Source organism: Alligator mississippiensis, chromosome 4 (assembly GCF_030867095.1).
Source record: "Alligator mississippiensis isolate rAllMis1 chromosome 4, rAllMis1, whole genome shotgun sequence".
Classification (NCBI taxonomy): Eukaryota; Metazoa; Chordata; order Crocodylia; family Alligatoridae; genus Alligator; species Alligator mississippiensis.
In genome coordinates this window covers 105,185,455-105,209,609 of record NC_081827.1, presented here as the reverse complement: position 1 = coordinate 105,209,609, position 24,155 = coordinate 105,185,455, and the positions used below count along the sequence as shown (strand labels likewise).

Below are 24,155 nucleotides of genomic sequence, written 5' to 3'. Positions count from 1 at the left end.
AATGTAAATTGTGTCTTTCATTTTTAATTTGTATTTTACAGACCAAACCCCACTTCCTTAAAAGCTTAGGAAAGGGATGGAATTTCCATGAAAAGTAGAAACTTGGAATATTTTTTTGGGTGTAGTGGTAAAATATAATTGACAAAATTGCATGTAGCCACCCTTTAATTTAGCCCATCTTACTCTGCAGTGATGGTTTGTTTCAGGTGCTCATCTCTCGTTTCAGACTCTCAATTTTGTAGAGCATTCAATCAGCTGCAAGGAGAAACTGAATAAGAAGAACAAAAGTGGAGCAGCTTTCACTGATGATGGGTTTGCCATGGGTGAGTCTGAACACACTGTCTAACCTTCCAGTCAGTTAACACAGTTGAGATTTTATTTTAACTTTGCCCAGTCTTCGCAATCTGAGTTGTCCTTGTTTTAACACATCTCGTCTGTGTAGATTGTTGCTTTTTGGTTTCAACACTGTATACTTAGTTCTTTCTTGGCTGTCCTGCTACTGTGCATACAATGCTTAAGCACAACAGAATGGACTCTTCATAAGTATATTGTTGTTTGTTGCATGTTTCAGTAACTCTTGGGGTATAAACAAACATTGACAAATCAGGCAGATCAGCTGAGGTAGGATGTGTCCTGCCACAGCTAATCTACTTTATTGGGTGAAATACATATTGCCCGTTGTCCTGCCTAGGACAGGGGGCCAGTCCTGTGGAATGATGTGTGACGTGGTCCCTGCTTACAGTGCTGCACTTGCTCTGCTTACAGAGCTTCTCCAGGGCGCATCCCTGTAAAAAAGGGAAAAGCCAGGTTTTTCCCGCATTTCCTGCTTGCAGAATTTAACCCTGGGGATCGCTGAAGCATGTCTCTGGAAGCGGGGAAAGCTGGCTGCAGTGCAGTCCTGGGGCTGAGACCGGGGCGGGCAAGTATTTCGGGTGGAGGGCTGCTTACCAAGTTTTGGCAAGCCACCAAGGGCCGCATGGGTAGCCCCGGCCTCTGACAGGTGCCCTGCCTCCTGGTCACCATCTTGGAACCAGAAGTCTCACCCCCTAACCCCTGACCTTTCCCACCAGAAGTCCTTTTCCTTGCCCCCAGCAAGGGGTTTTGCCATCTCTGAACCAGAAAAATACCAACTTACATTCTAAAAATCAAATGTACCATAACATTAATTTAATTTCAAAAAATATTTTTGTCCTGATTCACGTGTGTTTGTATAGTGTATGTAGCAGTGATAGTATAATAGCTTAAAATGATGTCTTACTCTTGTATATTGTGGCTGGGAGGGTGGATATAGGGGTGTGTGTGTGGGAAGGGAGATTTTGGGGGGGTAAATAGGTATGTGTTTTGTGGAGAGCTATGAGTGTGTGGGGGGGAGGGTTGTGGCTTGTGGAGGGGGAATGTTTGCCCACAGCCTGCTCCTCTCCCTCCTGTGGCAAGCAGAGCCCCCACAGCACTCCAGCTCTGCACTCCTGGCTCTGGGGCACCGGTGTCTGACCCATGCTGCCACTTGCTACCACTTGTCCCCTGTCTGCCACTGCTGCCCTTCTACTGCTGCTTCCCCGTCCCCACACCTGCACCACATCCCAGCTGCTCCTGCAGTCCTGGCACTGCAGCTGGGAACCACATGGTGCTGAGTGGTTGGTGGAGTGGGGAGTGGGGAAATGGTGGCGGCAGGAAGGGGCAAGGGACAGCTAGCCAGTGTGCAGAACACAGCGACAGTCAGGTGGGACTGCGGGCCCTGCGCCAGTGCACTGGGACCCACACCGCAGGAACCAGCCGCCTGCCCGGCCACGAGGACTGGGGTGATCGCCCATGGTTCTCCCCTGCCTCCCTTCCCCCTGCCTTTCTTATCTGCATCTCTCTTGGCACAGGGAGGCAGGAACAGCCCCAAACCAGAAGCCCCTGTTAGGCAGAGGCTTTCTGGCTGGGGCTCGAGGTGGGAGAGGCGGGGCTGGGCCGGATTTACTGCTCTGGCTGCTTAATCCTGGTGATGCCTCTCCCTGGGTCCCACTGCCCCTGCCTCCTGTGATCTTTGACAGGCAGCCAGAGGCAGATAAATATTACTTCTCTAATAGAATAGATAGAATGGACTGGTGGGCTGGATCTGGCCCATGACCTGTATTTTGCCCACCCCAGGGCTGAGACCACAAATCAACTGATTGGGAGTCCCAGCCTTGGGTCCACACTGCAGAGCGTTTGATACTCCAGTGCAGTCCTGGGGCTGGGATCAATCAGCTGATTGGCTGTTTCAGTCCTGGGACTGCATCAGAGTTGCCAACAGCTGCCTGGAAATCCAGATGCGTAACCCAGCAGGCATGATCCTGTGTGCCCCAGGAATGCCCCTGAAGCTCCTGAACAGCTGCCTGCCTAGGGAACCTGGAGAGTATGGGCTGTGCCAGGCCTACCATTCTCTCTTGCCATAAACCTAACAGATTCTTGCCACAATAGTGGCACAAATACATGCCACCTGTGTCACGGCCACAAATTTGGGGCATTTGTGGTGGAACAAGGGGTATGGATGTTTCTTTGCTTGGCCTTTATGCCACCATAAATTTTATAGGAGCACAAAGGTGATGTCTGTTTCACCCTTCCAGCTTTGGGATGGGGGTGGGGATTTGCGTCTCTGCACACCACCTGTGCATAATAGGGCACATGTGGTTGTGATGTTTTTGTAAAGCAAAGCTTGTTCTTAATCATAATTTGACTGTTAACCTTGTTGTATGGCCTACTTCAACTTTAAAATTTCCAAGAATGTCTTAATGGTTATTTAAAGATTTATGTAGCATATGTACCTGTATCTGGACTTTGATGGTGGTAAATGGCTCATTAATGATTGCAGGTGTGGCTTACATTCTAAAGCTGTTGAATCAGTACCAGGAGTTTGACTCGCTTCACTGGTTCCAGTCAGTCAGAGAGAAATATGTGAAGGAGATAAGAGCAGTAGCTAAGCAACAGAATGTGCAATCGACGAATCAAGATGAGAAGCTACTACAGACCATGAACCTTACTCACAAGCGACTAGATGTTTATTTACAGGTACAGTATAGTTCTAGTTAATGTGACTACTGTTGAATTCTACATTTACCTGGCTTGGTGCTTCTATAGAAGCACCCTCAATAGTCTGTAGAGAGAATTTGTTGCTGCCTCGAGTGAAATAAAGGTCTTGGTAGGGGAGATGAGCTAGCTGGTGTGGCGGGACAGTAGGGGGCGCTACAGCGCTGAGCCACCCACCTCTCTGTGCCTGAACATAACCCCGCTTTGAGTGTCTCCCCTGGGGTGTCTACATGTGGCCGACCGCCTTTCTGGAGCACACCCACAAGCCTGGGGCAATTGTCACCGCTGCCTGGGTCTGTATTAGGACTCTGTGCCACCTGGGGTACACAAACCCTGTAGATCTTGGGGTTGTTTAACCCACTGTGGTACTTTAGGGTGTTTCTCTTAGCCTGAAGCATTCACAAATAGCCTCCCTTAGCCAGTTGAGCAAAAGGGAGCTGAAAAGGCTTGCCTCATCCCTCTCAAGCATGTACAGCAAGGCTTGCTATAGTGGATAGCTTTATTGATTACAGAGGGAGAGCATGAGGAAGGAATACAATACAGTAGAATAGTGAAAGGAAACAGCTTTGAGCAAAACAGTATAAGGGGCTCAGTGGCCCTTTTAGTACACATCTGGAGCGCTTGGATCTAAGTTATTGGTTAAAATTCAGATGAGTTACTCACAGCAACGTCCAAAGGATTCTGGAGGTATTATATAGCCTGATTCAGTGACCTGGAGGGACCCTTTTAAATAGTGCTCCTGATCTCATCACCTGGACCTAGTCAGGGAGAGGTGTTATTTGATGCTGACCAATCAATTTGAAAAACATCAGCATTACCTACTGGAGTGATATTGGCTTAAGCCCAGCTCTTAGGTCGAGTGGTCAAAATTTAAAGCAGTGGAGCAGCTAGATCCATCGCCTCCTACCTGAGCCAGGTCAAGTAGGCAGCAAGTTGGCTGCCTGGGCAACCAGGTTGACAGACATGTGAAAAGACAAAGAAAGAAAGAAGGAAAAAAAACTTAAGTGAGGGAGTAGAACCACAGGCTGGAGAAATTTTTGTCACAGTTGGTATTTTTCATATAAATGCTATTAGCATGCATTGTACTTAAGGATGTATTGAAAAAGTCTTTGGCCTTCAGAGCCTAATCTAAATTGGCTGTCTTATAAGTGGTTAAGTTGTGGGAGAGCACCTCTTCAGGGAAATGAAGGACAGGTAGCCACAAACAGCATGGTGCCTTTTGATTAGAAAACACATGGGAGCTCAACATTTGCCATTGGATAATGTTTCTGTCAATTCCTGAATAACCTTTCAGCTATCAAATGGAAAAAAGAGGACCCTTACTGAGTACCTTCTAAAACCTAGACTAGTAGCTTTAACTTCAAGGCACATCAGTTTCTATTTTCTGCCTTACTACATGGATAAATAGGTGTGCTTAGATAGTCACATGACTTTCTCTGTGATCTTAGAGATCAAAGGTATGGTATTATGTATTTAGTAGATGGCTGTTGAGACTTAAGACTGTGGGGAATCCTCCTGGATCATCAAGTCCAGTCCCCTGCTGTTGTAAGCAGCCATGTCATAACAGTCCTGCTTATAAGGTTATCAAGGTCATGTTTAAACCAGTTCTATTTCTTGTCCTCACTCATTCTATTGGAAGGCGACTCTGTGGGCCAGATTTGGCCAGTGGGGCTTGTTTACATGCCTGCCAGAGCCCCTGTGGCAGTGACTTGAATCACCTCTGCTGTTTCAGCACAGCTCAACAAGCCAGGAAGTTAATGCTGCTTGCTACTTCCCCTTGAAATTCCCCCTTACTCACCACTGCCAAAATCTGTTTTTAGTCCGCACCTTGAAATTAAAAGGGGAAAGGGGGTTGAAACAGTGACTTGAAAAGCCATGGGGATTAACGCTGCTGCCAACAGATCATCTAACCCAGGGGTAGGCAATGTTTTTGGGCCAGAGTGCCAAAAAAGCCACAACGTCTACCTAGTAAGGTGCCAGTGTCAGCATGCCAGACAAACAAAACCAGGGTAGGGGGTACATGGCAGGATGTGCTGCATATTCACATAGTTAATAATCATAAAAGTTGCCTTTTTATTTTTTACAGTAAATACCAGATTTTCTAAAAATTTAAATCTGGTGACAATAAATCAAACTTCATATGCTACCTTTGTTGTTGTGTATTCCTTTTTTGTTAAGCATAAGCTAAGCCTGCAAAGGTGCGGTGCTCCTGGCAGGGGCAGTGTCAGCCTCATCCCGGTGGAGGTGCTGGGGCTGGGCTTGTGGGAGTCAGGTGGACTCAGCTGTGTGGGGCAGGCGGGCGGCAGTGGCAGCTCTGGGAGGAGTGGAGCCTCCTGGCCCAGCCCCACCACTGGGAGGCAGCTGGTGCCACCCTTGCTCTGGAGCCCTGGCATCTGCTTCATACCGGCTGGTGTGTGCACACCTCAGAGTGGACGGCGGGACAGTGGCCTGAGGCAGCACAACCATGGCGTCTCCCCTGCTGTCTACTCTGAGGCGCATGTGCAGTTGCTGCCAGCACAGAGCTGATGACAGGGGTCCAGAGCCCGTCCCAGCTGTTTGTAGCCAGCCCGGGCTCTGGGCAGCTGCAGCAGGCAGTGGGCAGGCTGCAAACAGCTGCGCTGGGCTCCAGAGCCTCGGTATCAGCTCCATGGTGGTGGCGACCGCACACGCACCTCGGAGTGGACAGTGGGGGAGGGCTGCACAGCCTCAGGCCCTATTCCCACCATCCACTCCGAGGCGTGTGTGCACCTGCCGGCAGTATGGAGCTGATGCCGGGGCTCCAGAGCCCGGAGCAGCTGTTTGCAGCCTCCCGGCTGCAGCCAGCGCAAGCTCTGGGTAGCTGCTGGCATCTGGGAGCCCAGGCTTGCAGCAGGGCTTGCAGCCTCCCAGCTGTCTGCTGGGAGCAGCCTTGGCTCTATGGCTGGCAGCAGCTGCCTAAAGCTCAGACTGGTGGTGGCCTGCTGAGCAAAATGGCCCTGTGTGCCATGTTTGGCACATGTGCTGGGGGTTGCCAACCCCTGATCTAACCCATGACAAGCCCCACAGTCTGGGTCCGGCTCATAGAGGCCCAGTGAGTTTGACACCCCTGCCCTAGGTGCTTCTGAAAATCTCACCCACATATATTATAGATATTAATTTGGTGAAACAGTAACCCTTACTAACAATCTCTTTCTTGTCTAAATGTTTCTACTCAGGAGTTTGAACTGCTTCATTTCTCACTAAGCAGTGCAAGAATATTTTTCAGAGCAGACAAAACTGCAGCAGAAGAAAACCAGGAAAAGAAAGAGAAAGAAGGTTAGTGAATATTTTGAGTCTCTTAAGATCTTGACATTCTTGTCATGCTGTGTAAGGATTGCTAAAAGCCCTTAACATGGGGAGCCATCTTTCCTATCCTTGTTTAACTACATTTTTCCTATTGTCTCCTGATTTAGCACTCCAGATAATGTTGTCAGAACCATAATGGTGATTTAGGAACAAATAACGGTGACATATGGAGTAGGTTAATTTCAAGACTAATTTGTTAGGCAAAAAGCCAGTGTTCCTTAATAGAATAAAGGTTGTATCATTCTTGCCATTACCAAATAGAAGGCAATGGCAAATAGGTATTCAGTCTGAATTAATGCCTTAATGCTATTGACTGCTGTTCTCTGTCTGGTTGAAGAATTATTTTTAACTCCAAATAAATTGGCAACACGTAGGCAAAAATGCGTGAATCTGTTATACTAGTAACATTCATATGCTTGCAGTGTATAGTGACTCTTGGGGCTCTGGCGCACATTGCATTTAGGATGCAATTAAGGTGCCAATCATGCCATAAAGAGTAACCCTGTCACATGTTAAATCCAATTTGTGGGGTTGTAATATAGCAAGCAAGCAAGCCATAGGGCTATTCTTTGTATGATGTGTAACATCTCTGTCATTCGTTCATTTTGTCACATTTATTTGAATGTGTGGCTTGTCAGGGTTGACCCATGACGGATCCCAGTGCTCAGCTGAGCATAGGGATCCAACATGGGACAGCCCCTGGGTCCATGACACAGCTGTCCTCTGTCTGATCAGTGGGTTCAGGTTTGGGGGAGCACCAGGGACAGCTGGAGGCAGATAAATTTTATGACACCACAGAAAATGCACACAAGGAGGCTGAGGTAAACATATAGCTGTGTTCAAAGGATTAGGAAAATCATTATGGCTAATCTTGCATGGAGGAATACAGTGGAATTAAAATAGCTAGTAAAATCTTCTCAAGCATCCAAGGAAGGCTAGAAATTTACAGGGACAGACTCAAATTGATCAATTACCATTTTTTCCAGAGGAAACTAAATAGGCTACTAAGGCAGATTTTTAGTAAGAAAAGGAATTAATCTTTTCAGGTTAAACTCATGTTTGAACTTTATGGCTGCAACCAGATGAGCGCAGCCATGTGGTATATGGCATCACAGACACATCTGTGGCCACATACCATGTGTTCAGCTGTTCTCCACACTGTTACCTTGCAGCTTGGGGGGTTGGAGGGATGACCCTGGGAGATCCTGGGGTAAAAAAACCCTGCACAAAAAAAAAAGGTGCACGTGTGTGCAGTGTGCGCCACCCAGAACCAGAGCTTGGCTGGCTGGAGCCACACTCTGGCTGCCAGCCAGGTTCCAAGTGGCAGGATTGCCGCTGCTGCAGCTCTAGGAGGCCCCCGGGATCCCAAGTAAGGCTGCTGGGGCCAGCACAGTGTTAGCCCCAACCTCCCCTCCTCTGCCGGGGTAACTTGCCATGTGCCAGAGGGCGCGTGGCACAGGTCTTCCCCAGGGACAAGTAGCAGTGGCACAGGATATGCCACTGCTTCTTGTCCCTGGGGAAACAAACCTTCATGCTCATGTGGACGTGGCCTATGATGTGGAGTTGCTCAAATCAGATTTTATCATAAGTAAATAAAACAAGCACCTGTTGAGTGTCATACTGGGTCATACCAGTGGTTCCTTTAGCCCAATATCCTTTCAGTGGTAGGAGTGCTTTAGATGGAGAGAACTGAACCAGTTATATCTAGTGATCTATCAAACCCCTGTCCATTACTGTTCGTGGCATCCACCATCACTAGTTAAGAGATGCCAAAAGATACAACTCTTGACTGCAGAGAAAACCCAGCAGAACTAATGAATAGAGAAAGAGCAAACAACATGGGAACTTCAGAGTTAAACAGTTCTGTTTATGTAGACTGTTCTCTTGAAAGGCATTTCAAGGTAAATATGCATGGTCATGGTACACTTGGCAGTCGCATGCCACAGGAGTTCTGCAGTGATCAAGACTTGAAAGCTGATGCTGGACTGAAATGTTACAAGTCAAATGATACCACTGCTGTTTCCCTCAAATCTTAGGCCCCAACTCTTTAAGATACTTGAGCACATATAGTTTTGGTTGTTTAAATAATTCCCTTAACTTGAATTGATGATATGAGTGAAGCTGTCTGTGCGAGGTCGGGATGCTTACTGCAAGCTCCATCTGGATCTGTAACCTGAGAACATAATCTTTACACTTATAGTATAGTGCAAGCTTGTTACACTATGTCTAGATAAAAATTAATATGCATGCAGCCATTAGTTTCGTTGTTTATATTGATTTTTTTTGTAGAAGAACCAAGTAAAACAAGTGATGGAGACCTGTCTAGTTCTACACCTGCAGATCCTATTGTGAAATGAAATCTCTGGTATGGATGACTTGTCTGATGTATCAGAATTATTTGTTATCTTGTTTTTGCCAATAATTTTTTTTTATGGGGTAAAATCTCTTGATTTGATTGACTTGCTGTGCTAAATTCTGTAGAAAATGGAACAGTGCTACAGCAGTGTGTAGTGCTGCTAGAGCTGAATTTTATATTAATATTCTTTTGAAGACCCCTATTTTCAGGGGTTTATTTTATGTACAACATTTTGCTCTGAATTGAAACTTAGCATGTAACACCTTGACTTAGGATCAATTGTTTTCTTAAAACAGAAGTACAGATCAAACTTAGTTTACTAATTTCAGATGCTTTTTTGCATCTCTAACTTACAACATATTTTAAACAAATTGTAGGCCATTGATCCATAGCTTGCATTAAAGCATCTTTTTCTCTTTAACCAGGAAAAAAATTTAAAGGCAGATATTATGTATAAAGAGTATGTGTTGTCTGAAAAATAATTTGGGAAGGTGTCCTGCCCAGCCATATTGTAGCCAGTACACGATTACAGACTACACTGTAATACTGTGCAACAGTGGGCATTGTGAATGTATATTAAGGCTAATACACAATACAGAAATCCTTATTAATATTAATGTGTGCCACTAAATCTTTACTCTTAAATAATATATTGATCAATTGGCTAAGGGAAATTAGGTCCCTTCAGTGGCTCACTTGTCCCTCTTTTTTCTTCTTTCATATCAAAGAAAGTTAAAGTAAAACTATAATAATAAAACTGGTTTTAGATTTATACTGAAGGCTTGACTTATGGCCACATGAGTAAGGAAATTCAGACTAAAGAGAGAACCAGAGTCAGTGCTTCCTTTTATGACCAGGCACTGTGTGACAGGTGTCTGACTATTAAAGTGATCTTACATTTCACAAATGCTGTAGTGCCTAAGCACAGTTTTCAGCCTCAAGCCTGTATCTTCTTGCCTGTATATATGTGTGTGTGTGTGTGTGTGTGTGTATGTATGTGTGTGTGTGTGTGTGTGTGTGTATGTGTGTGTGTGTGTGTGTGTGTGTGTATGTGTGTGTGTGTGTGTGTGTGTGTATGTATATATATATGTTAAACCCTTCATGTTGTTCAAACATTATCTTAAATGCTTTCTAATTAATGATAATTGCACTGCAGGCTTTAAAAGCTGCTGAACACTGTGAGAGCTCTGTATAACTTAAACATGTACTTACTACAAGTTTTTAGATTGTGCAAGGGTTAGACAGCAAATATCCAGATTCCTGACTTAAGTAGATAGCTGGATTTAACTCAAAACAAACAAAAACTGGAAAAGCATGGTTGTTTTAATCACTTGGAACATGAGAACAATGCCTTGCTCACTAAAACAAACAGTGCAGTCAGTGTAACCAATCTGCAAATTGTTTGTCTTGCACAATATTTTTGGACCATTTTTGTGAGCCTCCACATCTCTTCATTATAGAGCAAGGTACTGTTTTTAGAAGCGATTCCAATTGCTCCAAAACCTGGTCACAAATTATATAAGGTAGTAATGTCATGTGTGACAGTCCTCTGATTTGCCCTTCTCTGCCACTGTCATCACCATATACAGAAGTCTAGGACTAATGCCTTGCCGCAAGTGAAGGGACCAGACTGGCACAGAATTCTTTCATGAAATCTGAAAACCTGACCTAGAAGCATCATGAACTGTTTAATCAGCTGGACTCATTAAGCCTTTTATTTGCAATTCGGTGTAACTGCAGAGTTGGCCCTAAGGAATGCTGCATAACCTAATTTATGTTTTTGAATTTTTTTTTAATTTGTTTTTATTCTGATATGAGTATTTACTTTGTAAATTTTAATTCTTTTGAGCTAATTAGGCCAGAGGGAAACATCATTTTTAGCAGTGCTCCTATTGCTGCTAACTTTCCTGCTTGTATGTTTTCATAGGCATACGCCCCTTTTCAGAATCCATTTTCAGTCATATAGTTGGTATGTTCCTGGCCTGGTCTATCTTCATTTCTTCCTCCCTAATCTCTGGCTAGGGCATCAATCACTTTCCCCATAGATCTGACTTTACAGAAATGTACTATTAGGTCATAACCTATTCTAAACAGCAATTGCATTCGCTCTCTTGACCTGTGATTTTTTTTTGTATTATTATTTTTTTTTATTTTTTTTTTATTTTTGGAAGAATGTTGTCCTTAATACTTTACAGCTTACCTTAGGTAATGTATCCATCTTCCTGATCTGTTCAGTACTAACCAATTAACATGGTTCTGATGACAGAAATTCTACAGAAAGAAAAGGAGGCTACTTGTAGAACCCTGTTTAGGTTTAGAGTACATGGATGTGTACTGTATGTGTGAATATATACATATGTATAATGATAATATAGCTCTTCTTTCTAATATATGATTGCAGTTAATCTGGAACATTTTACTATACTATAGAAATTTACTAATGGAGGAGCCATCGTACAGAGTCATGAGGCTACCTCCAGTACCAGCATGGCTGGTGTCACTCCCTCATCTGCTCGTACTATTTCAATCCTTGCATTTCCATAAGGCCTTGAACCAGATGAAGCTCCCTGCTGTGCTGCTGGCACTAGCTTCCTGAAGCCTTGCTGTGAGTGTGAGAGAACAAAATCTCATCTGCTGGTCTGGAGAGGGAAGTTTTAGAAAAGTAACAACTGCTGTTACTTGATTCAAACTCTAGGCAGTGAGGAAAGGTGAAGCAGGCTTCCATTTGCTGAGGAGCCATAGACCAGGTTGTTAGCTCCTAGCTTCCTTCTAGCCATGGACTGGAGGCCGTGTCACACAGGTAGGCCTGTCTCTGTGAGAAAGCAGCAGCTGCTGCCATCTTTTGTTTGCTGCTGTGGCTGTGCTGAATGTGACAGGAAGCAGAATTGGTAGCAGTAGCACTTTTGCAGCCCATGGCCCCCTTCTTACTGATTGCACTTTCAGGCCAGTAGCCATAAGAACCCAGATGTTCAGGCCCTTTTCCCCCCTCCCATAGCAACAGCACTAGGGAAGATGCTGAGCACAGTAGCTGCCTTGTCTGGTATCAAGACCTTAATGAATGCAAGGATCCTGGTTACATGGTAACTCTCCATTGGCCTGTGGTGAGAGTCCCAGCTGCAGTGGACCTGACAGTAGTTGACTGGTCTATGCTTCAGTGAGAGCAAAGCCACTAATGCACTTCTTGTGTACATGTGAGCCGATGCTTTGCTGGAGTGCAGATTCCTACGGTCCTACTGCATTCTGTAATTTAGAGGTAAATTTGACCTTTCCACCTAATATCCATCAATGACAGCTGTTTTCAAATTCTCAGGTATGAAGGACCAAATGTAACATGTATGTTATCTAACTCAAAAAGGGTATTTTGTTACCTCAGTCTCTCTTTTTGGTTCTGTGAGTAGAGTATGCTCTGTACATAAAACAATGTTAATAAATGTAATTTTGAGAATCTCATTCTTTGTTCTGTCTTTGACAGGTGTCCTTTGTCGTATCAGTTTCTTTTAATATAAATGATATCATTGTGTTTTCTTGACGAAGCAGTACTTGTGTGTGTCAGTAGTAAAGTGGACAAATATTTCTAATTTTCAGTGCTCACAAGTAATTCAGCCAGAGATTTGAAGGGAACAGAATGCATGCAAACTGGTCACTTGCAAAAATACTACATGGGATCAGCCTTCTTCTCGTATTCTAGTCTACTGTAAATGTTCTAGTAACAAAAAAACTAGCTTACTAGTAAGTATTTGGGGAGAGGTCCAGTTTGAATTCAGTTTGTTGGAACAGAGGACAAGTTCTTAAAATTGCTTTTAGATCAGAAATTGTCAGCTAGGGTGCTGTGGCACCCTGCGGTGTGATGAGAGCTTCTAAGGGTGTCATGGGGTGCTGCTCAGTATTAGCACTGTTAGGTGTGCAAACACCTACATGATTCACAAACTAAACCCAGAGATTTCAAACAGAAATCTGTAAGTTCCAAAAACATTCTGGAACCGTACGTGGTCTGAGCTCTTTGCAGCAGAACATTTTCTCTATCGTTTCCCATTAGTCAAAAGCATAAGTGAAGACCTAGAGCTGGCATTTTTCAAGGGGTGCCTTGAGCCTAAAAAGGCAGAGAACCACTGTCTTGGATACAGAGAACAGATGAACCAATGAAGAATGAGTGTTTTTTGCTAGGACAGATATAGGAGATTTGTCACTAAAATATTTTCCCTATCTACCTTCTGCAGCAATATAACAGGTCATTTAGCTGCTTGACTGCAACACAAAATGGCCAAACCATGCCAGCAAGTTTTATGCAACAAAATTGTTTCAGATTAAAGCAGAGAAAGATACTGGACTTAATCAAAATAAAAAGGGTCTGATTTCAAGCACCAAACAGTTTAAAAAAAAATCACTATGTCAGAAATTTGCAATCTAGCATTTTATTACTGCGGGTTTTTTTTAATTAAAGATGACTGTAATCTGTCGGACTTAAAATGCTCTAATAAAGTTAAGCATACAAACTTACATGACTCTATATGACCGTTAATTTTGGTGACTTCTTTAGAAAGACACACAGACACACAAAAAAACCACAAACAAACAAGTAAATTCTGTTACTATATCTATCTGGATGATGTTTTGTATATTTATGATACTTAAACTAATAAATCCACGAGTACCATTATATTCATTACTTAATTACAGTATGTATAAGATGGGTCCCCACAAAGGTGAATAGGCACTTAGATTTTTGTAAGCTTGCTCTAGGTGCAATACAAAAATAGATTATATTAATAGGAAAAATTTAGTGTTTATGAAATTTGTTTTGTAAATAGACTAGCAGAAAAGATCATTCTTGTTACACTTAAGTACACTAGAAACTAAAAAATAACTTCATTTGAAAATATAGTAATAGTGCATTTCTTTAACCTTCAGTTCAGATGCACATCATGCAAACTATGGAAATTACTGATGATCAAGACAGGACACTTCTAAGAAACCTGACATTTTTCACCATCCCCTCCCCCAAAGGCTGTGTTCACAACTGCTACTAAAATCTGTAAAGACAGGATTCTCAGTACCTCAACATTTGACCAAAAATCTGAAGTAATGTGACATTAACCCTTGGCTACTGATAGTCAGGATTTCCCACCTAACCTCCAGCATCAGGGAGCTAATACTGACACATTCTCTCTCTCTCTCTCTCTCTCTCTCTCCGCTGAAATAACACCATACACTCTCTCCTGGGCTGGAGAAACAGCCACACATGTACAAACATTGTAAAAGAAGAGGTTCTTGCAAAAAAACCCAACCCAACTCCTTCTGCTGCCCCCTGCACTTTTTAGCCAGCATATGAGGAGTGAAGGGTTTATGCTTCTGACTCCTCCCCCCTCTCTTCACATACAGTTCCATCTTCTTCTGCTTGGTCATTCAATAGCATGAATTTTCCATCATTTGTTAGTGGCATGGACCTCATTAACTGAGCTAATGCTTCTGGATCCTAAAATGAAATAATGAAGAAAGTTCAGCAGGCTGCAGTATTTTTCAGTTTAGTATATCATTTTCTATGAATTTGCTTCTTCCAGAATTATTTTTTTCTTGCTACTCTTTATCCAACATAGAGGGGCCTGCCTTTGTAATAAAAAGAAAAAGATGATTTATGCCTAATGAGATTTTTCACTTCAAATTTGCAAGCAGGTCAGAAGAAGGACCCTTTAAGGTCAGGACTCAGTAATCATGCACTAAAATGAGTCATTTTCACAAATACCTGAGAATATGTCCTTTTATTTGCTTTTCTTTCCCATAATTACTACAATAAAACTCAAAATGCAGTAAAACATTTGAAAAACTCGACTTCTGTAGAAACATTAATCTCTCTTTTTCTGACAGAATGGTACTTTATCTACTGAATCAATATTTCTGCCAGGGAAAACTCAATCAGTTTCATTTCCAACTTGTTTTATCACTCCAGCAATGCCAGAAATGTGCAGTAAATCCAGGCGTGTTGTGAATTTTTTTTCTTTTATGGTTTAAGTTTTAAAATGTTAACATTCTAGTCTGTGCGTAGACAAAATGAGGGGCATGTGCACATGACACTTTAAAGCAGGTTAATGCTTTTGCACCGCTTTAATGGTGTTGGTGTTTGCACGCATCGGCAGTGTATTGTGCAATAATGCCAGCTGCTGTAGTAAACTCGGCTGCATAACTTGTCTTAAATGACTTGGGGCGCAGCAAACTAAAACTCCTCCGAGGAGTTTTAGCTTGCTGCCCTACAACCACAGAGCAAAGTAGTGGGCTGTGTCCAGTTCAGGGGCTGTGCAGGCAGCCTGGCAGCAGCCTGGGAAGGCAGGTTCCACCTAAGGAAAAAAAAAAAGTGGCAGGCCTGATCTTTTTAAATTATTTTTCCCCCCCTGGAGCCTGCCTACCTGCCTGAGCTGTGCGAGGGCCCGGTGCTTCCCTCCGTGGCTGCGGTGCCCCCCAGGACTACCCGAGTTGGGTGCCTGCAGGTGGGTGCTGGTGGGGGCACTGCTGCCGCAAAGGGAAGCACCAGCCCCCTCTGCAGCCCAGGGACTCCTCTGCCCGCTGGCAGCTCGCTTTCTCCTCCCTGCCACCAGAAAGGCAGCCAAGTTCGGGTGTGTGCATGACACAGGGGTTTAAAGGGCTCTAAATTGAAGCGGTGTTTTTAAAAACTCATCATTTCAACTTGGTGCTTTTAGTCTACAGTCACCGCTAGGAAATATTCTTGTTCCTGTCAGGAACTTCAAGCTTATTCCTTCATCCAGAGATGAAGGGCTGTGGATGGTTTCAGAAAAGAACAGGTCTGGAAAACTCAAATTTTCTAATTTTTAGGTACATCTTTAACATCAACTGAAGGGGCTTTTTAACTTTTCAAGAATTATCTTCTTATGCTGAATTAGCTGCATTTTTATATCTCTGGTGAATTATTCGTGGTTTTTCACAAACTGGGCTATTAGAGTTACAGTAATTTTCATGCATTTCCAGTGACTGAGTTTAAGTGCAACAGCAATGTCTCCACCTGTGGAAGATGCAGTGTAACCTTGTATCATGTGCCCAAACAGTGCAGCCAAAACTCTGCAGTTCAAGAATGAGCATTAAAATGAAGGTTGCAATGGAAATCAAATAAAAGTATACTCCTACCTTTTGAGCCTCAATGATTTCCTTTCCCAAGCTTATTGCATAACAGATCTGTAGAAGAAATAAGTGGAATTAGTTTTTTGTAAAAGGCTTTTTTGTAGAATCTGTCTTACTTTTTATGACATATCAATAAAAATTCACCATTTAAGATTGTTCAGACCCTTAGGGCCAGATCTCATTTTACCTATTAGGTGCTTATGAGCTCCTATTCCATCCTATTCTGGTAAAACTGTTAGTGCAAAATGTGGATAAATTCTCTTCATCTTTGGTACCTTTAGGGGCTTAGTCATAAGACTAAGATGAGGCTGTGTTACAAAAGGAGGTGTCTTAATGCTTTTTCAGTGACTCAAGCAGGTTTGAAAAAGATCTGGCCCATTTGTGGTAAAGCCTCAAAACTATTTTTAGTTTCTAATGAAAGAAGTCCTAAGTCAGCTTAACTTTTACACACACAGAAAACTGCACCAGGTATTTCCTTTTCATCCTTATCTTCCTCTTCTGTTTTAGTGCTTGCATACAGCACACAGGTGCACGTGAACTCCCTCAGTAGCAAGCTACAGGAACAGTCTGCATTTATTCTGTTTCTCTGAGAAGCCTTATGGTCTGAGAGATAAGGGAACTCATCAGCTCTCCCCTTTCATTATCTGCTTTGACTTATTGAAAAATTCAGCCTCTCTTTAGAAGTACTTGTTTCAATCCAGCTGACACATTTGTTTCTGTTAGGGGTGGGGTTGGGCGCTGAGGCTGCTTGCAGATGCTTAAAAAAAGCCCCCAAAACCAAAAAACCCCCCAATGCTTTACTTTAAACTCGCCACGTTCCCACGCCAAGCCCAGCATATGCCCAGAAGAGGCAGCGTGTTAGTTGGACCTGGCTTGCCCAACCTCTGTACAGATTGCGCGCTTTAGTGGGGCTTTTTTGGCGCTTTTATCTAATAGCCAGTTGACTCGGCTTTAGATAAAAGCGCCAAAAAGCCCTGCTGAAGTACCAGATCTATCCTTTGACCCAGCTCTGCAGGATCTGTAATGTGCTGCTGTTTCTGGTAAAGCACATTTTTTTTTTTTTAATGTCTGCAAGCAGCCTGACTGATTCTTTCCTAAATCGCTTGAGGAAAGATTCAGCAGGCTCAGATGCTCCTTCCTGCTGTACTTGCTGATACGCTGTCTATAAGCTCGTTTCCTAGAGTTACATCATCCTTTCTCACTCACCAAGAAATTGAGTTACCCCTGACAGGCTTCCAGAAGATGGCTTTCTGCGAGGACTAATTATTTTTATAAAATACAATATGAAATGCTAGATACCTTTTCACCTTCTGTGTTGCTTTCAAAAATATATGCACTCATGGATTCTTCCCCCAGGGCTTCTGCAATGCGGACCACAAAACCAATCAGTCTCTTGTTCTCCTGGTGAGCAGCAAACTGTGTCACGCTGGCAAGTTCAAACTGGAAAAAAGCATATTAAAATATTTTCAGAACTAAAAAATGCTCAACTTAATGTTACAGAGGGAAGCGAAAATCAAAGAGAAACATAAATGACTGCAATTTCTCTATCAAAACAAAGGACGAATAACTTACGCTGGTTCGTGTCACCTGAGTTTGAGGATCTATTAACCTGCAATGATAAGAAAATGTAAATAAGAAATGTGAAGTGTTTCTCCAGTATCTTCTAGCAGTAGGCCCCAGGCTGCTGTACACTTCACAGATGGGGATGTACAGAATTGAGGTGCCCTGCTTAAGGTCTCACAGTGGATGAGCGGTAAAGCCAGGAATGGAGTTCAGTTCCACCAAGTCCTGGTTCAGTGCCCTATCCTTGTGCCTGGGCTGCTTGTATATAAAGGTAGGTGTAACTTGTAAGCAGCTCAAGTGTATTTTATACAAGCTTGTTCTTGAAAATACTCAATATCAAATTGATATGGGGCACCCAAAATAAAGACTTTCTACATGTGGGAGACTTGACATGCATATTGTCTTTCCTGACTAAAAGCTTTAATGGAGTGACTCATTTGACCATTCTACTTTAACACAGTAGAGTCAACATAGCATTTTAAGAACAGGACAGGTGCTGTCTCTTAGCATATGTCCTATGCGTGTGTGATAAAAATGAGGTAAGAGGATTTATGTGGAAGCCATTCTTTCTACATCACTTTGCTACCATGTTTAAAAAAATGCACAGCGCTGCTGTGTCCTCAAAGCCTGGGTGGGACATGTATCAACCTGGAGCGTAGTTTCTAACTATGGTGTGGCAAGAAATGAACCACTTGAATATGAGCTGGGGCTCTCTAAAACAGTGAGCTCCAGGAGATGGGACCTGCCTCTGTAAGGAGAAATCATTTGTCTCAAACTTCTGTGGAGCCATTTTCAATCATTCCTCTATTGCAAAACCTTCTGTAATCACTGAAGAAGGAGCAAAGTGCTCAGGCCCCCATTGCTCTGTCTTGAAAGGGAATATGCAACTGTGCACTTGCCATAAACTCTTGTGTTGTTATGGCACAACTAGTTTTTAATGAAAACCTGAAATGATGCTTGCCTGTAACAGTGGGGCTTTCAGCTACTGAATTCTGCTGTTACAAATGCCCTCTTGTTGGGAAATGGAGGCTGTTTTCTAAAAACACCCTATCTGATACCAGCAGATAGGCACTTTCCTTCCCATTGTAGCCCTAAAGATTCAAAATATGGTAAGTATTTTACTTTACCTTAGATTCTTGCTTGTGACCATGAGGTGGGATTCAGTTGTACGGAAGATGTTATGAATGGCACGAGCAGCCAACACTTGTCTCGTAGCTTCATAAATCACCTCATTTGTGCTGTCTGATTTAACAGCCATAGACCCTAAAAACCGAACTACAAACATCTGTTTCAACGGTGAATCTGCAAGACAAGGAATGGTTGTTTTAACTACATGGCTTTATGCATATGTTCATCATTATTGGATGTCTGATTGTTGATTTTTTTTTTTTTCCTTTCTAACCATAAATTGTTGGGTTTTTTTTGAAAATCTACAATAAACATTTCATTCATAACGGGGGGAGGAGGGGGGTGCCTTCCACATCACTTTCTCTTCAAATGTACTCCCTGATACCCAGGTTTTAGGCTGACCTCATTTGCTAAGAATGCTTGGATTGCGTGCAAGGCCAACAATAATTAGAGCTGTTTGAAATCCTTAGAAATGTTTGCCTAACTTTTTGTCCAGTTTTGACCTTCTGTAATAATACACTCCTCTGTCCCACTTTGCCCCAACTCTGCTGTGTTTGGTCATTAATTGGACTAATCTTGAAAAGAAAAAATGTGATAAAAGAATTGCATTTCAGAAACTGAATCAAGCTAATACTTGATTCTAAATCTTTGTGAAATCCATTTTCCAATGTTTTCATTTCAAGACGGTCTTTTCTTTGTTGGCTCGCGCTCTCTCCTCTCAGCATCTTAGGAAAAAAGAAAGACAGGGTTGTCAGCCAGGGGTATGCGTACCCCCAGAGGTACTTGAGAAGGCCCTAGGGGGTACACGTGGGTGGGAACTGAGTGCTGCCATGCACCATCCTGCACAAGTGCCACCTGCCCAGTTGGACGCAGAGGGCAGGAGAAGGTCTCACGCGTTCGGCTGTGTGCCACTCCCCCAACTTGGTGTCCGGCCACCCCCCCACTCCACTCAGCGCCACCCTCCCCCCCCCCCTTGGTATCCAGCCGCAGGGGTTACGCTGACCCAAAAAGGTTGAAAACCCCTGCCTTATCACACACTCCACTTATAAAGATACAAAAGTGTTTAGAAGTACCCATCTCTATCTGTTCTTCTTTCTGACATACTATACAGTAGCCCCTGTAAGCCTTAATTGGTTTAGGATCCCTTCTGCAAACTGGTGTACAAGTAAATACAGCAGGGACAGTCTGTGTCCTACACAGCTGACAAACTAAGGTCCCCACAACTCACCTGGAAAGTCTCCTGCTCCTGGTAGGATTCCAGGGAGGCATGTATAAAGGAAGTACTTTTGGGTGGGTGCAGTTAAGGGGCCTAATACAGGATGCAGTTGCTAATGCCAGTAGCAGCTTCTGGTCTCCCTTCCTATTTTTAACATGTTACTGTCTCACTCCTCCTGCCTACTACTGTTCAATGCAAACCTTCTGAAGTTAAAAGACTGCTATTGCAAGGTTAACTCACAGCCTACAATGCTAGTATTTTCTGTCCCAAAATTGTGATGCAAAATTGCGCTTGGCTAGCAGTGCCTCATAATCTGCCAGACTGCAAAGTATGCTACTACTCAAACCTTCGAAAGCCAGGAGGCAGAGTGAAGGCACGAACAAGCAACCTTAGCTCTGCCTTTCCGTGATGACCTGCCCCATCTCTGGCAGACATTAATAGACTCAATCTTCTGAACGATGTGGAGCGCTCCAGGCACACACCACGGGGCTACAGTAGGAGAAGCTGTCAGTCTATATCTTTGGTAAGTGCATGCAGCATGATTATGTTCCCTTAGTGCTGCCAATGTCTTTCATCTTCCATGTATTTATGTATTGCTGTTTTCTTTGACGATGCTTCTAAAGATCTGTCGGTCTGTGGTTTTAAAAGTACTTTGAAATATTAGCTCTTAAACCAGTAGTTGGTCCCAGAGCAAAACTTTTAGAAAGAGCCCCTGCTGAGTGTGAGAAGCTAGCATGCACAACACAGACTTGTAGAAAGCTGCCAAAGGCAGACTTGTACTTGCAGTCCACAGCTGCTGTTCTGGTTCCAGGGCCCATGACATGTCTTATCAAGCTATTTGGTCTTTTGGATGACAGATTTCCTGCAAGTATTCTGCCTTACAACAAAATGGTACATGCACTGCTGACTTCCCCTTAGCTTTGTTGAAGCCATATATTATATCTGATTTTTACTTTCCTTTTTGGTGTGTGTACACCTGTAGTTAGCCTTCAGTGGCCAGTACCAATTTGAGGGGAAACAAGATCATAGTTAGAATCCCAGGTTTGTTCAAAACAAGTCTAGAACTATAAAGCTGTTGATGTCACGTCACCCTTTTGGTAAGGAGCCATCCCTATTGCTTGAACAACCTGTTTTGCACCATCAATCCTATCTTAGATCCCCCCCCCAAGGCACAGCACTTCAAAACACATGGGTTAGCTTGTGGGAGCTGAAATGCACATTGAAAAAGGGCTGTTCTACTGCACTTACGATGGAGTTTCTGTCTCCCATCCCATTCAAATGCACCAAAACAATTATTTTAGAAGTCAACAGGAATTATTTTAATACTCTCTGCTCACCTGTATCCCCTCCTCCCCAAAAAACCTTCAAGGAAATAAAATTACTCTTAGATGAGAGAGAACATTGTCAAGGAGCAGCACATGTGTATATATAGGGTGAGGACGTTGAGAGGACAGGCTTGCTAGAGGAAGCTAGTTTTAGCTTTAATTATAGGACTGTTGCTGCCATTCCAGAATGCAAGGGGCTTTTATTGAGGGGTGCAAAGAAGGCTGTCAGGTGAATTAAACCTATGGCCGTGATAAAAACTAAAGTGCCAATGAAGTACTTGCCTTCCTCCTCATCTTTCTTGCCATCTTCAGATTCTCCAAACGGGTTTGTGCGCCTGTAACATATGTTAAAAAATTAAAATTAGCCAATTAAATAAGTGCTTAGAGCAGCAGCACATCAGCATGAGATTTTATGGCAGTTCTAATGACTGGTTTGATGACTGAACATTAATGCTTGTAAAGGGAGTAGCTATTTCTTCTCCAGTCATTTTATCAAAGTGATGAAAGTTGTCCGAGCTTACTTGCCACCTCTGTTTTGGTCCAGGAATTCAGTTGCAGGAAGGACGATGTCAAATTGGATGGGTGTTCCAGGAGCAATTAACTGTGTGCAATCTTGCATGTTACTTGGTTCATTGGGAATGATCTTATCATTTTCGATATTCTTCACATTTTGTCTAAAATTGAAATGGACCAAAATTTCAAATGAAAATGTGAGCTGACTTCGAAAGGGAACCAGGATAACTCCAAATCTGACATGGTAATTTAATCTATATTCACAATCCCTAGTAAGTGTGCTATAATATTAACAAGTTCCTGAAGCTCATAACTGAATCTCTCTCATCCCTCATAATCAATATCCCTGAGAGAAAAAAGTAAATGTTGCTATATTATGAGTAAAAATTCTACATGAGCTGTCATGTTTGCTCTTGGTGAAGTTATTGCAATTAATTGGGTGCTCTGTGCATGGACTACTACCCTCTACTGGCTACAGTCAGAACTGTATCTGCTCAAATAAGAGACCCAGAAGAAGTGGAGCTGCCTGTCTGAAGTTCCAGGGGTGGGTGGGTGTGTGTGAGATTTATAGGCCAATCTCCCCAGAAAAAAGCTCAAAGTGGTTTACAGTAAAAAACAGGATAAAAACCCTAAAACATTAAAACATAACGGTATGTAATAATGAAAACCACTAAGCTCTTAGCTGCTGGCTTGTTACAGTACACTATCCAGGAACAAATGATGTGCATTAAGCAACTTTTCTTCTTTGACTCAAAGAATTCGTAAGAGAGTGGAATCTGCAATTGCAGGAAATACTAGAAGCAGAAACCAACTACCACTTTCGTGTCTGATGCTTTTACTGTTCATTTTGGTGGCAGAATGCTTGATAACTTTCATTTCTATAATGCCTTCTCTTTATAGACTATGTAGTAACTTATGCAGAGTTGACTAATGCAATGTAACAAAACTCACTTTTTCCACTATAACTAGATTAGATACAGATAATTTCCTTCAGATAAATCAACCTTTTTAGTGTAACCTTTTTGCTTCCCTGTAAACTGTAGTCAAAGTAAAATTCCCACATTCAGAACAAAATGAGAGGGGTATTGTATTTAATTGACAGTCCCAGTGCCTTGCAGGAATGATAGAAAACTGGAAGGAATTGGTGTTTAATGGGAGGGGAATATTAAGTAAGAAAAAAGTGAAAGATTTAAAGGTTTAGGTTGGAACAACCCAGGCTTTCAAATGTCCTAATGAAAGTTTACAGAGTTCACAGAGCATTTTTCCATGCATTAAAAACTGACAGCTACTTGATTTTGCCTTGTTTTATTTTGTCCACTGCCTTTTAGGAACAGAGCATAAACTCAGAGTCTCTGGTTCCCAGTCACAAAGACTGAAGAATTGGTGGGGAGGAAGCTGGCAGCAAAAAAAGAAAGGGAAAATAGGGGTTTGTAAAAAAAAAAAAAAAAAAAAAAAAAAGTTTTGTTTTAGTTTGAGCATTATATTACTCAATGCTTTACAGCCTCTAAGGAGAGTGATGGTTTAACAACCAAGACAGAATCATACCAAATAATTATCTGGCAAGAGAACTTCTGCTTGTTTCAGACTCCATGGACTAGCATTGATTTCAGATACTGTATAGAAACTAAAAATGTTTTTATGAGTGTTGGGTAGCACCAAAGAACCCTCAACCAGATACCAGAATCCTGCTGTGCTAGACATAAATGCATAAACAAAGCAGTCTGTGACCCAGAGACCTGGCAGATCAAGGACTGCATCTGTTTCATAAACAAGGTTATGATTTTGCATGGAAATTTTTAGTGATTTTCATGGCAGAGGAACGTGCGGTATGGAAACAACACACACACAAAGATGATGAGGCATGGCTACTGCATACTTGCATTGGCTTAAGGAATAACCTTACCAATGGTGCTGCCCTCCTGTGGTGCAGTGCCTCATGAGAATTGTAGTTTGGTGTGTGAATGCCCCCTATTTTTTCCAACAGGCTAACACCCCTGGTTGAGTTACATCTCCCATGATCGGTGCATTTGCCCCTCTCTTGAGTGAGTGGCAGGGAACCTCATGAGTCGGGCCTTACCGAATTCACAGCAGAAGTAAACTGCTTTAATCCTTTAATCTTGCAGGTTCCCCCATGTGCCCCACTGCTGCTGACTGGCGGAGGGGCCCCACTTGCAGCTCATCCCTGGTTGGCAGGGAAGCAAAAAAATGCAATTTTAAACATAGCACTGTTTTGGCCTCCCTGCCAGTCAACAGCAAGCAGAAGGGCTCCTGGGCCCTTTGGCCAATTGGCAGTGGGGAGGCAAAAATGGTGCAATGTTTAAAACCATGGTTTTCACTTCCCTGCTGACTGGGAGTGAGCTGCAAGAGGGGCTCCTCCACCAATCAGTGGTGGTGGAGGTGTGCAGGGGAATCTGCAAGATTAAAGGAGCTGCAGTGCAGCCCACTTCCACTGTGAATTTGGGAGGGCTTTACTCATGAGTGTCATGGAGTTCCTTCAACTTTACTTTCTCTTTACAAAACTGTAACTTTGAGAACAAATAACCAGGGAAAGACA

At 43.0% G+C, this 24,155-nt stretch overlaps 2 protein-coding genes across 5 annotated transcripts in view; one reads left to right on the top strand and one right to left on the bottom strand.

The window, feature by feature from the left end:
* Positions 1–12,181, top strand: part of WASHC4 (WASH complex subunit 4) — a 58,487-nt gene extending 46,306 nt beyond the window's left edge. Inside the window, exons 30-34 of one of the 2 annotated variants that reach the window (XM_006271649.4) lie at positions 227–323; positions 2,837–3,033; positions 6,246–6,345; positions 8,665–8,740; positions 10,321–12,181. In XM_006271649.4, the coding sequence (XP_006271711.1) occupies positions 227–323; positions 2,837–3,033; positions 6,246–6,345; positions 8,665–8,732 (462 nt within the window). In that variant the 3' untranslated portion in view covers positions 8,733–8,740; positions 10,321–12,181. Of the gene's footprint in view, positions 1–226; positions 324–2,836; positions 3,034–6,245; positions 6,346–8,664 lie in introns of both variants that reach the window. The other variant, XM_019489299.2, reaches the window with a different exon arrangement.
* A 946-nt stretch (positions 12,182–13,127) lies between these two features.
* APPL2 (adaptor protein, phosphotyrosine interacting with PH domain and leucine zipper 2) overlaps positions 13,128–24,155 on the bottom strand; it is a 50,050-nt gene continuing 39,022 nt past the window's right edge. For 2 of the 3 annotated variants that reach the window (XM_006271650.4, XM_019489300.2), the window contains exons 15-21: positions 21,610–21,762; positions 21,371–21,423; positions 18,547–18,721; positions 17,429–17,465; positions 17,156–17,296; positions 15,863–15,910; positions 13,128–14,204 (exon numbers count right to left, since the gene is read on the bottom strand). In XM_006271650.4, coding sequence (XP_006271712.1) covers positions 14,073–14,204; positions 15,863–15,910; positions 17,156–17,296; positions 17,429–17,465; positions 18,547–18,721; positions 21,371–21,423; positions 21,610–21,762 — 739 coding nt within the window. In that variant the 3' untranslated portion in view covers positions 13,128–14,072. Of the gene's footprint in view, positions 14,205–14,229; positions 15,061–15,862; positions 15,911–17,155; positions 17,297–17,428; positions 17,466–18,546; positions 18,722–21,370; positions 21,424–21,609; positions 21,763–24,155 lie in introns of those variants that run through there. The other variant, XM_019489301.2, reaches the window with a different exon arrangement.